The following is a 19,538-nucleotide window of genomic DNA, read 5'->3' on the forward strand; positions in this document are numbered from 1 at the left end:
ATTTTTTTTCCTCTTCTTTTTCTGGACAAGTCCCTCTCCTCTTCAAAGCCCAACTTGAAACTCACCTTTAGGAAAGTGACTATAATGGAAGCTTTACCTTTTCTCTGACACTCAGAACTGTGTTAATTTGCATTTCACGATACCCCATTCAACAAAAAACTATTATATGTAAAGTATATTTAAATTCATTCTGTAGGCACCAAACATTAAACATGCAAAAGAACATGATCCCTAATTCCAGGGAGCTTAGAGATTTGTGTGAAACACACACACGCACGCATGTGCACACATAACATACAAGGTCCTTTTTTGATAACAGATATCAACCATGAGATCTAGTACCAAAGAGGAGAGAATCATCAACAGCTTTTCAAATAATCTTAAATCTTTTTATGTGTGAAGGGTTTGCTTATGTGAGGAGTGGACTTTTCTCCACATTCATTTCAGATCATCTGATACAGAATTATGTCCATAAAAGGCACTCAAATATTGTTTAGTGCTATATTTCTTTTGAAGGCTTTCTTTCAAATTTTCTAAATGGTTCAAGGCTATGCTTCCCATTAGCCTTACGCAATCAATAACCCAAGAACCACTGTAATGAAGCCTCCTGCTTCATATGCGAGAAAAACAACAAAGAAAATTTTAATAAGCAAAAGCATATCCAGAATAACTTCAGAACTTATGCACGCCTACAGGGGAAAACAGTGCATGTGACATTATATTTATTATACCTCCCATCAGTGGTGAATAGCTCGAACGGCTCATCTATGTTCTGCTTTTTAAGGAAAACATTAACAGTGCTAATCATTGTGTAATTCAAGGTAAGAGAGGGGAAGCATGAAGATAGAACACAGTATGTCTAATTGTTCTGACTGGTATAAGAACAAATACAAAGCTCACGGATGAGATAAGTATGTTGAAAAAAGAAAACTGACAGCGTGACTTAGAATACTAAGAAAAGTGAAAGGGAGTCTGCTGCAGGACAGAAAATAGCCACAGGGTCAAGATGCCTGGAGTGGGACAGAGATTTAGAGAACTGAGACTTTTTTTCCCCTAGCAATAGAAGCTAATTTAAGGGAAGCAGGAAGAATTCTGACAGCAAAATGAGAAATGAAAATAAGTCATCTTCAACCAGACAAAAACCAGACAAAACCAGACAAAAGAACTAGGCTTTTGGTGACAGAGATGAAGAGAGAATTATTTGTATGAGGGCTCTGCTTCCAGAAGTGTGAAAGAACAGCAAATTCAATTTATTTAATGAGGACCTAAAACATGCAGGATAGGAGAGGAATTCAGGGGGAAAAAGAAAATCATCATGTCCTTATGGGGCTCCCAAGCTCAGAGCCTAATGGGAGAGGCAGACACAATGAATCAACATGGCACTGAAACACCGGCAGGAGTGCTAGGCTGGATTAACAACAAGTGGGACCAAGAGAAACCAGGCAGCCTGAAAGGAGAGAAGGAGGGCAAGAATCAAGGTAATGAGAAAGGTCAAGGGTGGGATCACCAAGTGTGAAGGAAGGGAAGAGGGAGAGTGGGAAGCTGGGGTCATAGAAGAGAACATTCAAGAATTGGCACTTAGAGCGAAGGCAATGTTTGGCTCCCAGGAGGTTCCAACCAACCTCTACTGAAGAGTGATATGAGGGGTGAGGCAAGATGGCAACCATGAGTGATGGGGGGAGAATGGACAGTCAATGGTTTGTGAGGCCGGAACATCATCAGGATGGAGTTAATGTCCCCAAGGAGGATGGCAGGAGGTGGGTAAAGGCAGGACAATGAGGCAGTAGGTGACCACTAAGGAGGGAGGCAGTGTTGGCAAAATACTGGAAGATTCTAGGGTGACTGTATAATTTAAGAGGAAGTGTTGGCAAAATACTGGAAGATTTTAGGGTGACCGTATAATTTATTTCCAAACCTGGGACACTATTAATAATTATACCACAGGCATAACCCATGATGGTTATGCCAAGATCTACCCTAGTGGATTTTGAGATTCCAATAAGGATGAGGAAAGGGCAGCGTTTGCAGGTGAGGGGATGACCTTTAAATGAGGCAGGAGTTTGCAGTGGGAAAGAGTAAAAGATCAGCATGTAGATGAAAGTTTCCAGAACAATGATGATTAGAAATAAGATCTATTCACATGTAAGCAGAGGAAAGTAGACCTCGGCCTTTATCAAGAGTCAAAGAGTATGGAAAGAATTATATTTCTGACATAGAATGTTCACTCTTCTATGATTAAGCCCTCAAAATGGTCAAAATGGTTTCTCTATGCCTCATGGCCAGGCAGATATTAGCGTAAAATATATTTTTCCTTGTAAAATACAAATGATGTTTTTCCTTTTAAGGAATGAATAAACAGAGCCTTAGGTGTGCTGTACTCCAACCTCTATGTTCTGCACTATCTTGGGTTAGCCAAGATATCTCAGAGAGAGGAGGAGGAGAGCGAACTTGGGCCATCTGATATTTAAGTGGTCCACTAGTGATAAAAACTCTGGGTCTCAGTTCCCTGATACACAGGAGAAGATGTCTGAGGCGTAAAGAGCAACACAACTGCTGCTGGTTTGTCGTCATTACTGTGATTCTAGGGGCTGGTCCCAGAGACCCGGAGGGATAATGAGGCCAGGAAAGTGTCTTAATTAAGCACACACACATCTGTCATGTGACTCAGCACCATCTTCCGGTGAAAGCCCCTGGCAGCAGCTCACACACTTGGAGGGCTCAGGGGAGGGATGTGAAGCCCACAGGGTGTGTCTGAGGAGGGAGGTCCGGCCCAGACCTCAATGTCAGGCCTTGGTCCGCTCCATCCTGCCACAGGGGCCCTGGGGAATGTGGCGGAAGCACTCCACCACTGCACACAGCTCTCCGCTGGGGATCAGCTGAGAGCCGCTCCCTGACATCCAACCTGGCGGCAGGGAGTCACCTGTGAGCTCTGCTGTGTCTGCCTCTCGTCTAGGCACTTTCAATCTTTAGAAAAGACAAACTTGCCACTTGTCTTGTAAATTGCAAAACCCGGCCGCAACCTCACTTGGGGCTCCATTTTGTCAAGAGTGCAAAGCAACATCTTAGACCAGCGTTTCTCAAAGCTGGCTGCACATTTAGAATCACTTGGGGCTTTTTTTTTTTTTTTTTACTGAAATCAAGATGCTTCCTTTTTAATGTGGGGTAAATCATGTGAATTAAAGAGAAATTTAGGAAAATTTTTTTAAGGAATAACAATTTCAGGTAGGCAACTGTAAGGAAGATAACAATCATGCATGCCAAGGCTACGTGATTCCTCCACAGGCCCCAAGGAGAGAGATCGATGCCCTGGTTTTCCAGAAATTCTTTGCCAGTACATATTGCATAGCTATAGGTACTGTTTGTTGTTACATTGAGTCCTGGGCAGAAGTTCTGTCCGAGAAATTCATTATGCTGCAAAGCCGCAAAGCCATATCGAGGAATGCTGAAGTACTGAAGCCACGAGAGCCAAGGCACAACGGTTCTGAGATTTACCAACAGCCCTGAAAATATCATCATAAACACAAAAGAGATGGTCGTGAGGAGCGTTGCTATGGATACCACGCTCTGACCTACTACTATGGCCAGTGCCATTGAACTGGCTGAATAAGCCACCATCATCACGGTAAACATCATGATGAAGAAGGCCTCCACCTGTGGTTTCAATCCTAACAGGAAGTATGTTATACTAGTAAATATAATACTTGGTAACATCCTCATGGGGAGTAAATCAGATAACAGTGTTCCAAAGAAGTAAGATGACACTCTGTAGTATCCACTGATATATTCATGTATGAAGAGCTTCTTCTCGACCACCAGGAGCTCCATGGCTGACACACTGCTGAAACACTGGTTGGTGGTCAGGAAGAAGAGCACCCTGGCTCTGTTCTGGATTCCTGTAGGATCATTTTTTAGATAGAAAATGGCACCTGTAACCAGTCCCAGGATGACTGTTACAATTATCTGAGCTATAGAAGCCTGGGGATTACCCAGTAAGTTTTTGAATGAATGCCTGGAAATCCATCTGAGCTGATGACAGAAGGAGGTGGCATAGGTGATCTCCTTGTAGACTGAAATAGTCTTCTTCTTCTGACCCCCTGAGAGTTGATCTAACTCAACTTTTGTTTCCTTGAAGAAGGAGGAGTTGGCATAAAACTCAGTTAATTTTCCTATGAGCGGAGTATCTTTCTTGGAAGGCTCTCCAGTCTCCTTGGCTTCACCATCTGTGTCTTCTCTGTTTAACACCACGGCACAGGAGTCTCCATTAATGACGTCCAGGAAGAAGTCTGCAGGGTTATTATAGGGCTCACAGTGGTAACCAGTGGATGGAAAATAACCCAAGGCCTCCTGAGCAGGCCCGTGGAACATTAATCATCCTGAGGCCAACAAGGTAAGGCTATCAAAGAACTTGAAGATGGAATAACGAGGCTGATGAATGGAGAAAATGATTGCCCGTCCTTGTTTAGACATCCTCTTCAGAAGCAAAAGGACAGCATTTGCTGTACTTGAATCTAAGCCAGTTGTGGGCTCATCCAGGAACAAGATGGATGGATCAGTAATAAGCTCCATTGCAATACTAGTCCTTTTTCTTTCTCCTCCAGACACACCACGGATAAACTGAGTTCCAACCTTGGAATCTGCCACTTTATCCCCACACCAATTACATTACAATTCCTTGGGTGGGGGGGGTGGTGAGATCGAGAAATCAGTGCTTTTTAAAGGTCCCTACGTCTTTCCAATGTGCAGGCTGAGAATCAATGATTTAGACCAGTGCTTCTCAAATGTTAATGTGTATACTATCCACTTGGGGATCGTGTGAAAATGACAATTCAGATTCACTAGGTCTGGGGCTGGTCAGAGCTTCAGCATTTCTAACAGGTTCCCAGGTGATGTCAATGCTACTGGACCACACTTGGAGTAGAAAGGTTCTCAAAAATGGTAAGCTCCTTGAAAACAAAGGATCTTTTTTTTATATCTCTGTATCCACCAAATACCTAGCACAGTGCCTGGAAACTATTGATTATGAACACACGTTGGCTGAATGGATGAATCGATGGATGGCCCAATCTCCCCCCACAATACTAATCTACTTCCCGCAATTTCCAAACATCCGAAGTGACGTCAAGTTGAACGAGGAAGAGGCAGGTCTAGATTAGCTACACAAGAAAGCTTCATCTATTCAATCAGGCTTACCTGTTGGTCTGTACTGAATATTTGTTCATAATTGTGGTAACAACTTAAAAAGCACCTTTAAAAGGTAGGTCACATTTTCTAAGACGTCATAAGTGCCCTGTTTGAGTTTGGACAGGAACGTATAGCTCAGAAATCGCCATAGCAAACCCCAAAATGATGGGTTCACCAGCTGGTCCTCTTGAAAAAGAAAAGCACTCTGCTTGGTCACTTCCCCTGGTGGTCAGCTGTCCCCACACTCCCTAGTACCGATTTCTCAGAAATTATCCAGCATGGCTGTTTTTCACGACCTTCTCTGATGACTGAAATATCATTAGAGGAGAAAGTGAGTGTTGTTTGATTTCGGTATGGCTGTCAAGTGAGCCTCTGAGTGCCCCGAGGGGGGCCTCACACCCTCAACATCCCACAGCAGTACGAAAAGTGCTGTTTAATGTTTACTAATGAACGCCTTCTGCATGGAGCTTCAGGGGGGCTGTTGGGAGGAAGCTCCATGGAAGCCGAAGCCCATGAGCACTCAGTTCTACCTCTGCTTGTTAACACCTCCCCAAGAGATGCAATTATTCTGCATGGCTGGGATTTCTGCTCAGAATTTCCAGCATCCCATAAGGCAGTTACTCGAGCAGGCTCGTCAACATCACAGTTTATGAGGTAACAGGAGAAAAAGAGAACCACGGTCTATCTCAGCGTCAGAAGAAATGCCTGGCAGACCACAGTTAATGAGGGAAGCCGAGGAGACCGTCCCAGGGACAAGCCCACTCAAGAAGATGTCACATTCCAAATATCGACATCTGGGATAGGTGAGGTTTAGGCAGTCATTCACTGTTTTGTGACACTGGGAAGTCATGACCTCAAAGAGACTGTCTACTTGTAAAAAAAATCCTGACTTTTTATTGGGCAACAACTTACAGGCTTTCCTATACTAACTTCTGACTTTTTCATTTTACATATTGTATAACTGGTAACAAAAAAATTGGATGAGTAACACACAAAAAGCCGTAATCAAGCTTCCTTTTAGTTATGTCGATATTAATTAAAGCATGTCGTGATGCCTGAACACAGTATTCAGAAATGACCACATGCCTTTTACAAGGTACCCATACCATACCCTCACATTTTCCTGCTTCTTCGTACATCTGGTGATTTGTGACTGTATGTTCTCAACAGCCGTGCACTGCACGCTACATTGTCGAAGGACTGAATTTTGTTGTCTTCCTTGCAAGAGTGTGGCGTTTCGTTACGGTGGGCATGTTACTTGCAGGTCAGCTTGACCTGTCAAGGCTTGGTTTTGCGCTTCATTTAGGGTGGGTCTGGGGTAGCGTTATTCCTATGGCTGACTTTTCTGAGTTGTCACTTGGATGCCAAGTGTGTTCAACAAAGTTTTTCCATTCTGCTTGGCCAGAACTCCAACATCTCCTATCACTGGTGACCTCTGGGATATCCACTCAGCTCACAGCCCACCCACACACCCTCCTCCCCCATACTTATTTTCTGCCGGGTCTCGTGGAGTCTTGCCCTATTGATGCACAGCCTAGTATTTGGCCAAAGACTCAAGGGACCCTTATATATAGACTTTTGGAGCTCTTTCTTTGCACAGCTCGTGCTCCTCTGCAATTCCCTGCCCTGAAAATTCCATCCACCTCGGCAGCCGTGAGTTACAATCTCCGTTGCTTCAATCCAATGAGTCTTCTGCTCTCTGTTTAGGCTCCAGTGCCCTGTGCTGCAATTTAGAAAGTGCCCCCAGGCAAAAAGCCAGGGTTGCCGTGGAACTCACCTTATGCTTCCATTCTCTCAAGGACCACAGCCCTGTGCTGTGCATCGTCCAATGCCTCAAAACAGCTGGTTCATGTATTTTGTCCAATTTTAAAGTTGTCTATGGCAGGAGGGTAAATCTAATGCTCTTTACTCCATCATGGCCGCAACCGGAAGTTATATTCTCACTTTAAAAGACTGCTTCTTTAATTAGAGTGAATTTATTTTATTCTAGATAGAATAGAACTTTAAGCTCTATCTTTAAAAGTCTGAGCTATTTCAAGGTCTAATTCCCAGAAGAGGTCCTAGAGAAAGAATTTCTGAAATGAAGACACGTACAAGGGTTTTTAATTATCCTGGAGTTTCCTTTGCTAGTCATATACACTCTTCTCTAACAAGGAAGGCGGAATATTCCCTAAGGAAAAGTAGAGTTACTGTTAAACATCTTTATATGGAAAAGGTGAATACGATGCAGGAAGGTAGTGCCACCCAACCTTTTCCAGGTAATGGCACACCTATAAAATGATAATATTTTGATGACATGCTGCTGGAGGCCTGACGTTGTTGGACACCATCAACTGGGAGGGGGTGGGGGTCTTCCACCCACCTAAGGCCCTTCCCACCCACCCAGGAGAGCTGAGGGGATCACTATCCTATGCTCCTATAACCCACTCAGAGCACAGGGGTTAGCAAATGCTACAGAAGTAACGTTTGAGTCCAGATGTCACCAAGAAATGAGAAAAAAGTTGAAACCCAATCTCAGTCCCCCGAAAGAGAGCAGAGCTTTCACAGGCATCTTGAGAGGCAGGCAGGCAGACAGGAATCAGGGAGGCCTGAGGGGACTTTAATAGGAGACAACCCAGAGCGGAAGCTCCAAAGGCCTCAGGGCTCATAGATTGTTTCCCCCTTAGAAAAAGATGTTTCTATCTGGAGCCTCTTCAGAGAACAGCACCCAACAGATGCTGCCATATTGGCCCAACTCCAGGGTCATCATTCACATTGGACATGTCCTGGAGTTGTGGGACATGGCCGTATGGTTTGTCACAATGTATATATAAGAACTGCTTACTGATTTCATTATTTCATTTGCAGCTTATACAGTCCTAAGTCTTAGGAAATGTTTATGCTTTTAGCCTTTTTTTTAATAGTAGAATGAAAGACTTTCTACCCCCTTAAATTCTACTTCAAAAATCAGTAATCATGTGAAAAGGAGATGTTTGCAGGGAGGGCCTTTCCTGGGTACTTGTAATCTGGCTTTAAGAATGACCAGAGACGTTAACATAGGAGGGCAGGTGAACAACTCATACACCAAATGCAAATCATCAAGGTGGCACTTTTGCACTTTTTTGTCCATTTAAATATAATCAAGCATGTGAATTATGTAACAATATGTTTTCATAGAAACTTCTCATTTTCTACTTGTTACGTCATTTACATTGAGAAGACCACTTAATGCTAAATTTTAGAAGCTGTTTCTAATGGCGCCTTCAGCTCATCCAAAGCTTATGGCTAATGGCATAATTTACCTCTCAAGGCTGTCCATCCTACAGCTGAGATTTCATTTTCATTTATGTTTAGGGAAATATATTGATTCTGCATCCAAATACATGCCTTTCTTCCATTAAAAGGATACTAGATATAATACAAAATCATTTTGCTTCATTACAAACACAGTGGCATTGATGAAGCATCTTTCATTATGTTTTAAGAGCTGTTCTTAGCTCCTGCACCACCTCTAAGAGATACAAAGAAGGCTGTTAGGGTGAGGGCGGAGGAATCTTCATTTCCCAAATAAGCATCAGGAAGGAATAAGAAGTGAAGGGCATAGCCATGATCATTATGAAGGTCAAGAACATCCAAGCCAGCTGCAGCAGCTATTGGTGAATTCTTACCTTCCATCTCCCTTTTTTTACGAGACAAATCTACATTTCTTTTAAGTCTTTCTTTTAGGAAAGCTTATTCCTTGGCGTGAAAATTTGTTTGGAGTCTTTTTCTCTATACACAGCAAATTTAGCTTCTAGGCCTGTGCAGTGAGTGAAAAAATATAATTCCCAGGTCAAATCTCAGTTCTCAGGCAGCTCATCTTAAGTCCAGGCCTGACTAGTGGAATATGGCTACACTTGTTTGCCACCTCGGGGAGAAAGTGGCACAGGGGTACAGAGGGGGGGTGCAGGGGACGGCTCTGCTATGGGAGATTCATGGTCTTGTCTTACAAAGTATATTCCCAGGAAGACTCAGAACAAAACCAAGGTCCTTGAAATTCATCCAATTACGTATCAAGCAATTATTTACTAAACACTGGGGCTCAGATGACCTTGTAAGAAAAAGAGACCAACCAGCAACATTCTCTCAATAGTATCTTCGCAGAGCAAAAGTTTTTAATTTTGCCAAAGTCCACTGCAGCAGTTCTCTCTTTCATGGATTGTGCTTTTAGTGTCATGTCTAACAACTCTCTTCTCCTATGTTTTCATAAATAACTTTTTAATGTCTTATGTTTTCTATGCAGATCTGTGGTCCATTTTGAGTCAATTTTTGCATAATGTGTTAGATTAGGTTAGGGCTTTTTTTTTTTTTTGGTCTAGGTATGTTCAATTGTACCAGCACCATTTCTTGAAAAGATTATCCTTTCTTTCTTAAATTTTCTTTGCACTTCTGTTGAAAATTAATTGCCTATATTTTTATGGGTCTGTTTCTAGACATTCTATTTCAAGGGCTAGCAAACTACATCCCATGGGTCAAATCTGGCCTGCTACCTATTTTTGTACAGCCCTCAAGCTAAGAATAGTTTTTACATTTTCAAATGGTTTTTAAAAATCAAAAGAATAGTATTTCAGAGATTAACCAAGATGGCGGAGTAGAAGGACGTGCTCTCACTCCCTCTTGCGAGAGCACCAGAATCACAACTGGCTGCTGGAAAATCATTGACAGGAAGACCCTGGACTTCACCAAGGAGGATACCCCCACGTCCAAGGACAGAGGAGAAGCCACAGTGAGACGGTAGGAGGGGCGCAATCAGAGTAAAATCAAATCCCATAACTGCTGGGTGGGTGACTCACAGACTGGCGAACACTTATACCACAGAAGTCCACCCACTGGAGTGAAGGTTCTGAGCCCCACGTCAGGCTTCCCAACCTGGGGGTCCGGCAACGGGAGGAGGAATTCCTAGAGAATCAGACTTTGAAGTCTAGTGGGAATTGATTGCAGGACTGTGACAGGACTGGGGGAAACAGAGACCCCACTCTTGGAGGGCACACACAAAGTAATGTGTGCATTGGGACCCAGGGGAAGGAGCAGTGACCCTGGGGGAGACTGAAGCAGACGTACTTGCTGGTGTTGGGGGGTCTCCTGCAGAGGCGAGTGGTGGCTCTGTTTCACCGTGGGGATAAGGACACTGGCAGCAGAGGTCCTGGGAAGTTCTCCTTGGCGTGAGCCCTCCCAGAGTCTGCCATTAACCCCACCAAAGAGCACCGGTAGGCTCCAGTGTTGGGTTGCCTCAGGCAAAACAACCAACAGGGAGGGAACCCAGCCCCACCCATCAACAGTCAAGTGGATTAAGGTTTTACTGAGCTCTGATCGCCACAGCAACAGGGAGGGAACCCAGCCCCACCCATCAACAGTCAAGTGGATTAAGGTTTTACTGAGCTCTGACCGCCACAGCAACAGTCAGCTCTACCCACCACCAGAGCCTCCCATCAAGCCTCTTAGATAGCCTCAACCACCAGAGGGCAGACAACAGAAGCAAGAAAAACTACAATCCTGCAGCCTGTGGACCAAAAACCACAGTTACAGAAAGAAAGAGAAGATGAAAAGGCAGAGGGCTATGTACCAGATGAAGGAACAAGAAAAAACCCCAGAAAAACAACTAAATGAAGTGGAGATAGGCAACCTTCCAGAAAAAGAATTCAGAATAATGATAGTGAAGATGATCCAGGACCTCGGAATAAGAATGGAGGCAAAGATTGAGAAGATGCAAGAAATGATTAACAAAGACCTAGAAGAATTAAAGAACAAACAAACAGAGATGACCAATACAATAACTGAAATGAAAACTACACTAGAAGGAATCAATAGCAGAATAACTGAGGCAGAAGAACGGATAAGTGACCTGGAAGACAGAATGGTGGAATTCACTGCTGCGGAACAGACTAAAGAAAAAAGAATGAAAAGAAATGAAGACAGCATAAGAGACCTCTGGGACAACATGAAACACAACATTCACATTATAGGGGTCCCAGAAGGAGAAGAGAGAGAGAAAGGACCAGAGAAAATACTTGAAGAGATCATAGTCGAAAACTTCCCTAACATGGGAAAGGAAATAGCCACCCAAGTCCAGGAAGCGCAGAGAGTCCCATACAGGATAAACACGAGGAGAAACACGCTGAGACACAGTAATCAAATTGGCAAAAATTAAAGACAAAGAAAATTATTGAAAGCAGCAAGGGAAAAACGACAAATAACATACAAGGGAACTCCCATAAGGTTAACAGCTGATTTCTCAGCAGAAACTCTGCAAGCCAGAAGGGAGTGGCATGAAATACTTAAAGTGATGAAAGGGAAGAACCTACAACCAAGATTACTCTACCCAGCAAGGATCTCATTTAGATTTGATGGAGAAATCAAAAGCTTTACAGACAAGCAAAAGCTAAGAGAATTCAGCACCACCAAACCAGCTCTACAACAAATGCTAAAGGAACTTCTCTAAGTGGGAAACACAAGAGAAGAAAAGGACCTACAAAAACAAACCCAAGACAATTAAGAAAATGGTCATAGGAACATATATATCGATAATTACCTTAAACGTGAATGGATTAAATGCCCCAACCAAAAGACATAGACTGGCTGAATGGATACAAAAACAAGACCCATATATATGCTGTCTACAAGAGACCCACTTCAGACCTAGGGACACATACAGACTGAAAGTGAGGGGATGGAAAAAGATATTCCATGCAAATGGAAATCAAAAGAAAGCTGGAGTAGCTATACTCATATCAGATAAAATAGACTTTAAAATAAAGAATGTTACAAGAGACAAGGAAGGACACTACATAATGATCCAGGGATCAATCCAAGAAGAAGATATAACAATTATAAATATATATGCACCCAACATAGGAGCACCTCAATACATAAGGCAACTGCTAACAGCTATAAAAGAGGAAATCGACAGTAACACAATAATAGTGGGGGACTTTAACACCTCACTTACACCAATGGACAGATCATCCAAAATGAAAATAAATAAGGAAACAGAAGCTTTAAATGACACAATAGACCAGATAGATTTAATTGATATATATAGGACATTCCATCCAAAAACGGCAGATTACACGTTCTTCTCAAGTGCGCACGGAACATTCTCCAGGATAGATCTCATCTTGGGTCACAAATCAAGCCTCAGTAAATTTAAGAAAATTGAAATCATATCAAGCATCTTTTCTGACCACAACGCTATGAGATTAGAAATGAATTACAGGGAAAAAAACGTAAAAAAGACAAACACATGGAGGCTAAACAATACGTTATTAAATAACCAAGAGATCACTGAAGAAATCAAACAGGAAATAAAAAAATACCTAGAGACAAATGACAATGAAAACACGACGACCCAAAACCTATGGGATGCAGCAAAAGCGGTTCTAAGAGGGAAGTTTATAGCTATACAAGCCTACCTAAAGAAACAAGAAAAATCTCAAGTAAACAATCTAACATTACACCTAAAGAAACTAGAGAAAGAAGAACAAACAAAACCCAAAGTTAGCAGAAGGAAAGAAATCATAAAGATCAGAGCAGAAATAAATGAAATAGAAACAAAGAAAACAATAGCAAAGATCAATAAAACTAAAAGTTGGTTCTTTGAGAAGATAAACAAAATTGATAAGCCATTAGCCAGACTCATCAAGAAAAAGAGGGAGAGGACTCAAATCAATAAAATCAGAAACGAAAAAGGAGAAGTTACAACAGACACCGCAGAAATACAAAACATCCTAAGAGACTACTACAAGCAACTTTATGCCAATAAAATGGACAACCTGGAAGAAATGGACAAATTCTTAGAAAGGTATAACCTTCCAAGACTGAATCAGGAAGAAACAGAAAATATCAACAGACCAATCACAAGTAATGAAATTGAAACTGTGATTAAAAATCTTCCAACAAACAAAAGTCCAGGACCAGATGGCTTCACAGGTGAATTCTATCAAACATTTAGAGAAGAGCTAACACCCATCCTTCTCAAACTCTTCCAAAAAATTGCAGAGGAAGGAACTCTCCCAAACTCATTCTATGAGGCCACCATCACCCTGATACCAAAACCAGACAAAGACACTACAAAAAAAGAAAATTACAGACCAATATCACTGATGAATATAGATGCAAAAATCCTCAACAAAATACTAGCAAACAGAATCCAACAACACATTAAAAGGATCATACACCACGATCAAGTGGGATTTATCCCAGGGATGCAAGGATTCTTCAATATACGCAAATCAATCAATGTGATACACCATACTAACAAATTGAAGAAGAAAAACCATATGATCATCTCAATAGATGCAGAAAAAGCTTTTGACAAAATTCAACACCCATTTCTGATAAAAACTCTCCAGAAAGTGGGCATAGAGGGAACCTACCTCAACATAATAAAGGCCATATATGACAAACCCACAGCAAACATCATTCTCAATGGTGAAAAACTGAAAGCATTTCCTCTAAGATCAGGAACGAGACAAGGATGTCCACTCTCACCACTATTATTCAACATAGTTCTGGAAGTCCTAGCCACGGCAATCAGAGAAGAAAAAGAAATAAAAGGAATACAAATTGGAAAAGAAGAAGTAAAACTGTCACTGTTTGCGGATGACATGATACTATACATAGAGAATCCTAAAACTGCCACCAGAAAACTGCTAGAGCTGATTAATGATTATGGTAAAGTTGCAGGTTACAAAATTAATGCACAGAAATCTCTTGCATTCCTATACACTAATGATGAAAAATCTGAAAGAGAAATTATGGAAACACTCCCATTTACCATTGCAACAAAAAGAATAAAATACCTAGGAATAAACCTACCTAGGGAGACAAAAGACCTGTATGCAGAAAACTATAAGACACTGATGAAAGAAATTAAAGATGATACCAACAGATGGAGAGATATACCATGTTCTTGGATTGGAAGAATCAACATTGTGAAAATGAGTATACTACCCAAAGCAATCTACAGATTCAATGCAATCCCTATCAAATTACCAATGGCATTTTTTACGGAGCTAGAACAAATCATCTTAAAATTTGTATGGAGACACAAAAGACCCCGAATAGCCAAAGCAGTCTTGAGGCAAAAAAATGGAGCTGGAGGAATCAGACTCCCTGACTTCAGACTATACTACAAAGCTACAGTAATCAAGACAATATGGTACTGGCACAAAAACAGAAACATAGATCAATGGAACAAGATAGAAAGCCCAGAGATTAACCCACGCACCTATGGTCAACTAATCTATGACAAAGGAGGCAAAGATATACAATGGAGAAAAGACAGTCTCTTCAATAAGTGGTGCTGGGAAAACTGGACAGCCACATGTAAAAGAATGAAATTAGAATACTCCCTAACACCATACACAAAAATAAACTCAAAATGGATTAGAGACCTAAATATAAGACTGGCCACTATAAAACTCTTAGAGGAAAACATAGGAAGAACACTCTTTGACATAAATCACAGCAAGATCTTTTTCGATCCACCTCCTAGAGTAATGGAAATAAAAACAAAAATAAACAAGTGGGACCTAATGAAACTTCAAAGCTTTTGCACAGCAAAGGAAACCATAAACAAGACGAAAAGACAACCCTCAGAATGGGAGAAAATATTTGCAAATGAATCAACGGACAAAGGATTAATCTCCAAAATATATAAACAGCTCATTCAGCTCAATATCAAAGAAACAAACACCCCAATCCAAAAATGGGCAGAAGACCTAAATAGACATTTCTCCAAAGAAGACATACAGACAGCCACGAAGCACATGAAAAGATGCTCAACATCACTAATTATTAGAGAAATGCAAATCAAAACTACAATGAGGTATCACCTCACTCCTGTTAGAATGGGCATCATCAGAAAATCTACAAACAACAAATGCTGGAGAGGGTGTGGAGAAAAGGGAACCCTCTTGCACTGTTGGTGGGAATGTAAATTGATACAGCCACTATGGAGAACAATATGGAGGTTCCTTAAAAAACTAAAAATAGAATTACCATATGACCCAGCAATTCCACTACTGGGCATATACCCAGAGAAAACCGTAATTCAAAAAGACACGTGCACCCGAATGTTCATTGCAGCACTATTTACAATAGCCAGGTCATGGAAGCAACCTAAATGCCCATCAACAGACGAATGGATAAAGAAGTTGTGGTACATATATACAATGGAATATTACTCAGCCATAAAAAGGAACGAAATTGAGTCATTTGTTGAGAAGTGGATGGATCTAGAGACTGTCATACAGAGTGAAGTAAGTCAGAAAGAGAAAAACAAATATCGTATATTAATGCATGTATGTGGAACCTAGAAAAATGGTATAGATGAGCCAGTTTGCAGGGCAGAAGTTGAGACACAGATGTAGAGAATGGACATATGGACACCAAGGGGGGAAAACTGCGATGAGGTGGGGATGGTGGTGTGCTGATTTGGGCGATTGGGATTGACATGTATACACTGATGTGTATAAAACTGATGCCTAATAAGAACCTGCAGTATAAAAAAACAAACAAAACAACTAATACTAAACTTTCATTGGGTTATTTGTATGGAAATATATTAATATAAATGTTTCAGACATTACATGAAATTTCTAAAAATCTTATATTTGTATTTGTATGGAAATATATATGGAAATATGTTAATATAAATGTTTCAGACATTACATGAAATTTCTAAAAATCTTATATTTGTATTTGTATGGAAATATGTTAATATAAATGTTTCAGACATTACATGAAATTTCTAAATATCTTATATTTGTAGTTGTATGGAAATATGTATGGAAATATGTTAATATAAATGTTTCAGACATTACATGAAATTTCTAAAAATCTTATATTTGTATTTGTATGGAAATATGTATGGAAATATGTTAATATAAATGTTTCAGACATTACATGAAATTTCTAAAAATCTTATATTTGTATTTGTATGGAAATATGTATGGAAATATGTTAATATAAATGTTTCAGACATTACAGGAAACGTCTAAAAATCTTATATGTTCTGGTATAATGTTATAAGTAATAATCCTAGTTATTACTTTAAAATGTATATCTCAGAAATAACTAATTTTCTTGTCAACTGCGTTATTATGAACTTTCATCAAATCTTTAACCATGGTCATTTTTAAGTCTTTTGTCATTTACAGACAGTTCTGGGTGTACTCTGATGATTTTGCAAATATGTTCCTATAAAAGGGTTTCATCTTCAAGAAATTCATGGAAAAGACTCTGACAAGTACAGGTTTCTGGTAACTGACTGTACTGCTGAACTGAATGAATAAGCATTTTCAGAACTCTAATGAAAAACTGATGAACTCATAAAAGTGCTAACAAAAGATCAAGATGAAAAAAAAGAAATTAATTACATGGGACTGAGTGAACTGATGAGGATGAGTATAATTTTTGTGACTTTCTGTCTGAATTAAAAAAAAAAATCCCACAAGGACTCAGAAAAAAAAAAAAAAAAAAAAAAAGAATAGTATTTCAAAGAATATGAAAATTACAGGAAATTCAAATTTAAGTGTCCATAAATAAAGCTTTATTGGAACTCAGCCACACCCATTCATTTACACCTATGACTGCTTTTGTATAGTTGAGATAGATACTATATAGCCCATAAAATATAAAATATTTTCTCTCTGACCCTTTACAGAGAAAGTTTGTGAAGTCCTGGTCTAGGATATGAGGATCCTTATCCATGCCAAATCTCGGGGGTTCTCTGAATGCCGCTATAAAGAAAATACTGTAAGGACAGAAGCCTTAAACAGAACCTCTGAAAGCCCTGAGGAAGGCAGAAAAGGAATGCATTTAATAGCCAGCTACCCTTTCATACTAGGACTAAAATATAAAAGCCTTAAGTAAAACTATTCTTAAAAGGATGACTTTTACTGCACCATGTAGTTAACTATAAAATGGGGAAATTTTAAGTCTAAAAGGTATTTACTTTCAATGATATTTTCTTAAATATCTCTATGAGTTATAAACTGAGAAAAAACATTTGTAATGTGAAAGATGACAGGTTAATGTCATGAATATAAGGTATTTTTATAAAAATCAATTGGAAAATGACACATAACATTTTCAACTTGAGTAATCATTTTTAAAAATGCATATGCCTATCAGATTAGCAGAGATTAGAAAGAATGATAATATCCGGGCATGACAAGCATAGAGAAACATTCTCATAGGCTCCTGGGGGGAGACTAAATTGGCACAATCTTTCAGAACATCACTTAAACGCCTTTAAAAGGCACTGAAGCATCAATACATTTAGCAATTGATCATCAGGAGATAATAACAACTGCTAACATTTATACAGAACTTACTATGAGCCAGGCATTCCAAGTGCTTTACCTCCTTTTACTCAGTCTTTACACCACCAGGAGGTAGGTACTGTTATCATCCCCATTTCACAGATGTGGAAACAAACTAAGGCACAGAGAGACTGAGCAGCCCGCCCAAGGTTACACAAGTAGCAGAAAGTGGTAGAAATAATTACGTTCATGAAGATCTACAAACAAGGTGATGACTACATGCAACATGGTGTAAAATAGGGAAAAACCAGAAACAAGCCAAGTATAAAAGAGGATCGTGGTACTCCATACACTGGGATGCTAAGGAACCATTTAACCGTGCTGCCAAAGATAGGCATGATATATTGGGGGCAAAGGGGGTAAACAAAAGAGTGTATATGATATGACCTTATTTTTATTTTTAACTGTAATTGTGTGTGTGTGTCTCTGTGTGTGTATAAAGTCTGGGAGAACACAGCTCAAATATTAAGAGAGGTATCTGACGGTGATGCAGTCACAGGTGATTCTGACTTTCCTTCGTATTTATCTGTTTTGTTCTCATTCTCTAAGAGTAAGTTTTACTTATTTAATTTTAAAGTGTTACTTAAAAGTGCATCCCATGCCATCTCAGAAAAGTATATTTTAATAAAATGCAAATGTGAATGTAAGACCTTTGAGATACTTTAAGAAGATAGGGGCTACACAACTATTGAATATAATAAACTACTTTCATCCTAAGAAAAGTTAAAATAAATAATACAGGGGCATTTCAGGGAAAGTACTGACCTTAATTTCAGGAGAGTTCAATATACCAAGAGAGAACTCCCAGTCAATGGGCATTTGTCTTTTCTTCTTCCGATCATAACTTATCACAGCAATAGCTGTAATTTTTTATTTCTAAAGCACTTTCAGCCACAACATCTCACTTAATCCTCACAACAGCCCTCTCAGAGTAATAGAAATAGAAAGAGTGGAGAGAGAAAACAGAAGGAGTTTCTCTAATTCCTTAAGACACCTGCAGAGTTTTCTGTGTGTTGCAGGAAAAAAACATCCCAAGATGCTGTAGCAAGGATTACTAATGTCCTGCCACTAAAGCACAGCACTTGGGAGAGAGATGACAATTAGGCTGAACGAACACAGGGTCCCTTTAGACAGTTTTATATAATTTGAGGAGGCATGTAAAGCTGAGAATCTGCATCAACTGCAAACTCATCTGTCTATGAGAAATCTGCAATCATCAAAATTTCTGGGTGGCACTGTTTTGACTGTCTACTGGTAAACTAAAGCGAAATGTTCTCCCACCGCCAAGTCCTACTTTCACCAACCTCATCTAATTTAAAACTGTGTCTCTGTGATGGTAAACAAGCTCAGGAGGAAGAGTTTGGGTTTTTTGTGTTTTTTTAAAAGATTTTTTGATGTGGACCATTTTTAAAGTCTTTACTGAATTTGTTACAATAGTGCTTCTGTTTTATGTTTTGGTTTTTTTGGCCCCGAAGGCATGTGGGATCTCAGTTCCCTGACCAGAGATCGAACCCACACCCCCTGCATTGGAAGGCGGAGTCTTAACCACTGGACCACCAGGGAAGTCCCAGGAGAAAGAGTTTTGATCAAATGTGTTTCTGGTGTCAGGAATCTTCCCATCGGTCCTGGTGTCCAGGTTACTTTAAAGAGGAAGACAAAACAGCAGCAAACTGTATTCCTTGGGATTTCTAATGCTCTGAGGAGGAGATATATTGTGACTGCTGTCCCCAGTAGGGACATATGCAGTCTAACAAGACAGGCTATACTGCAAGAAATACATCCTATGACATAAATGACTCATTTGCTGAACGCTGACATTTTTCAAATGTGTGTAAACCCAGATGATCCCAGACCTACACTTAACTTCTTCATTTACTCATAAAACATGTCCTTCTAATGGGTCTGTCAGTGTGTCATCATTTTCAGGGTGACACCTGCTAATTTACTCCTCATCCCTGAAACCACATTTAATCCTACACTTTAGCTCTGCTAAAAGCTTCAGCAGTTGAGAGA

The 19,538-nt window shown here is 40.1% G+C and overlaps 2 protein-coding genes across 5 annotated transcripts in view; both read right to left on the reverse strand.

Moving 5' to 3' along the window:
* SH3KBP1 (SH3 domain containing kinase binding protein 1) overlaps window positions 1–19,538 on the reverse strand; it is a 350,137-nt gene that overhangs the window by 74,406 nt on the left and 256,193 nt on the right. The window lies entirely within an intron of this gene.
* On the reverse strand, window positions 2,784–4,641 carry LOC130706454 (broad substrate specificity ATP-binding cassette transporter ABCG2-like). Its single transcript, XM_057538574.1, is given in 2 exon segments — window positions 2,784–2,902; window positions 3,132–4,641. Coding segments are annotated over 2 exon segments (1,554 nt in total). The 5' UTR covers window positions 4,567–4,641.

The sequence above is a fragment of the Balaenoptera acutorostrata genome, chromosome X (genome assembly GCF_949987535.1).
Source record: "Balaenoptera acutorostrata chromosome X, mBalAcu1.1, whole genome shotgun sequence".
Classification (NCBI taxonomy): Eukaryota; Metazoa; Chordata; class Mammalia; order Artiodactyla; family Balaenopteridae; genus Balaenoptera; species Balaenoptera acutorostrata.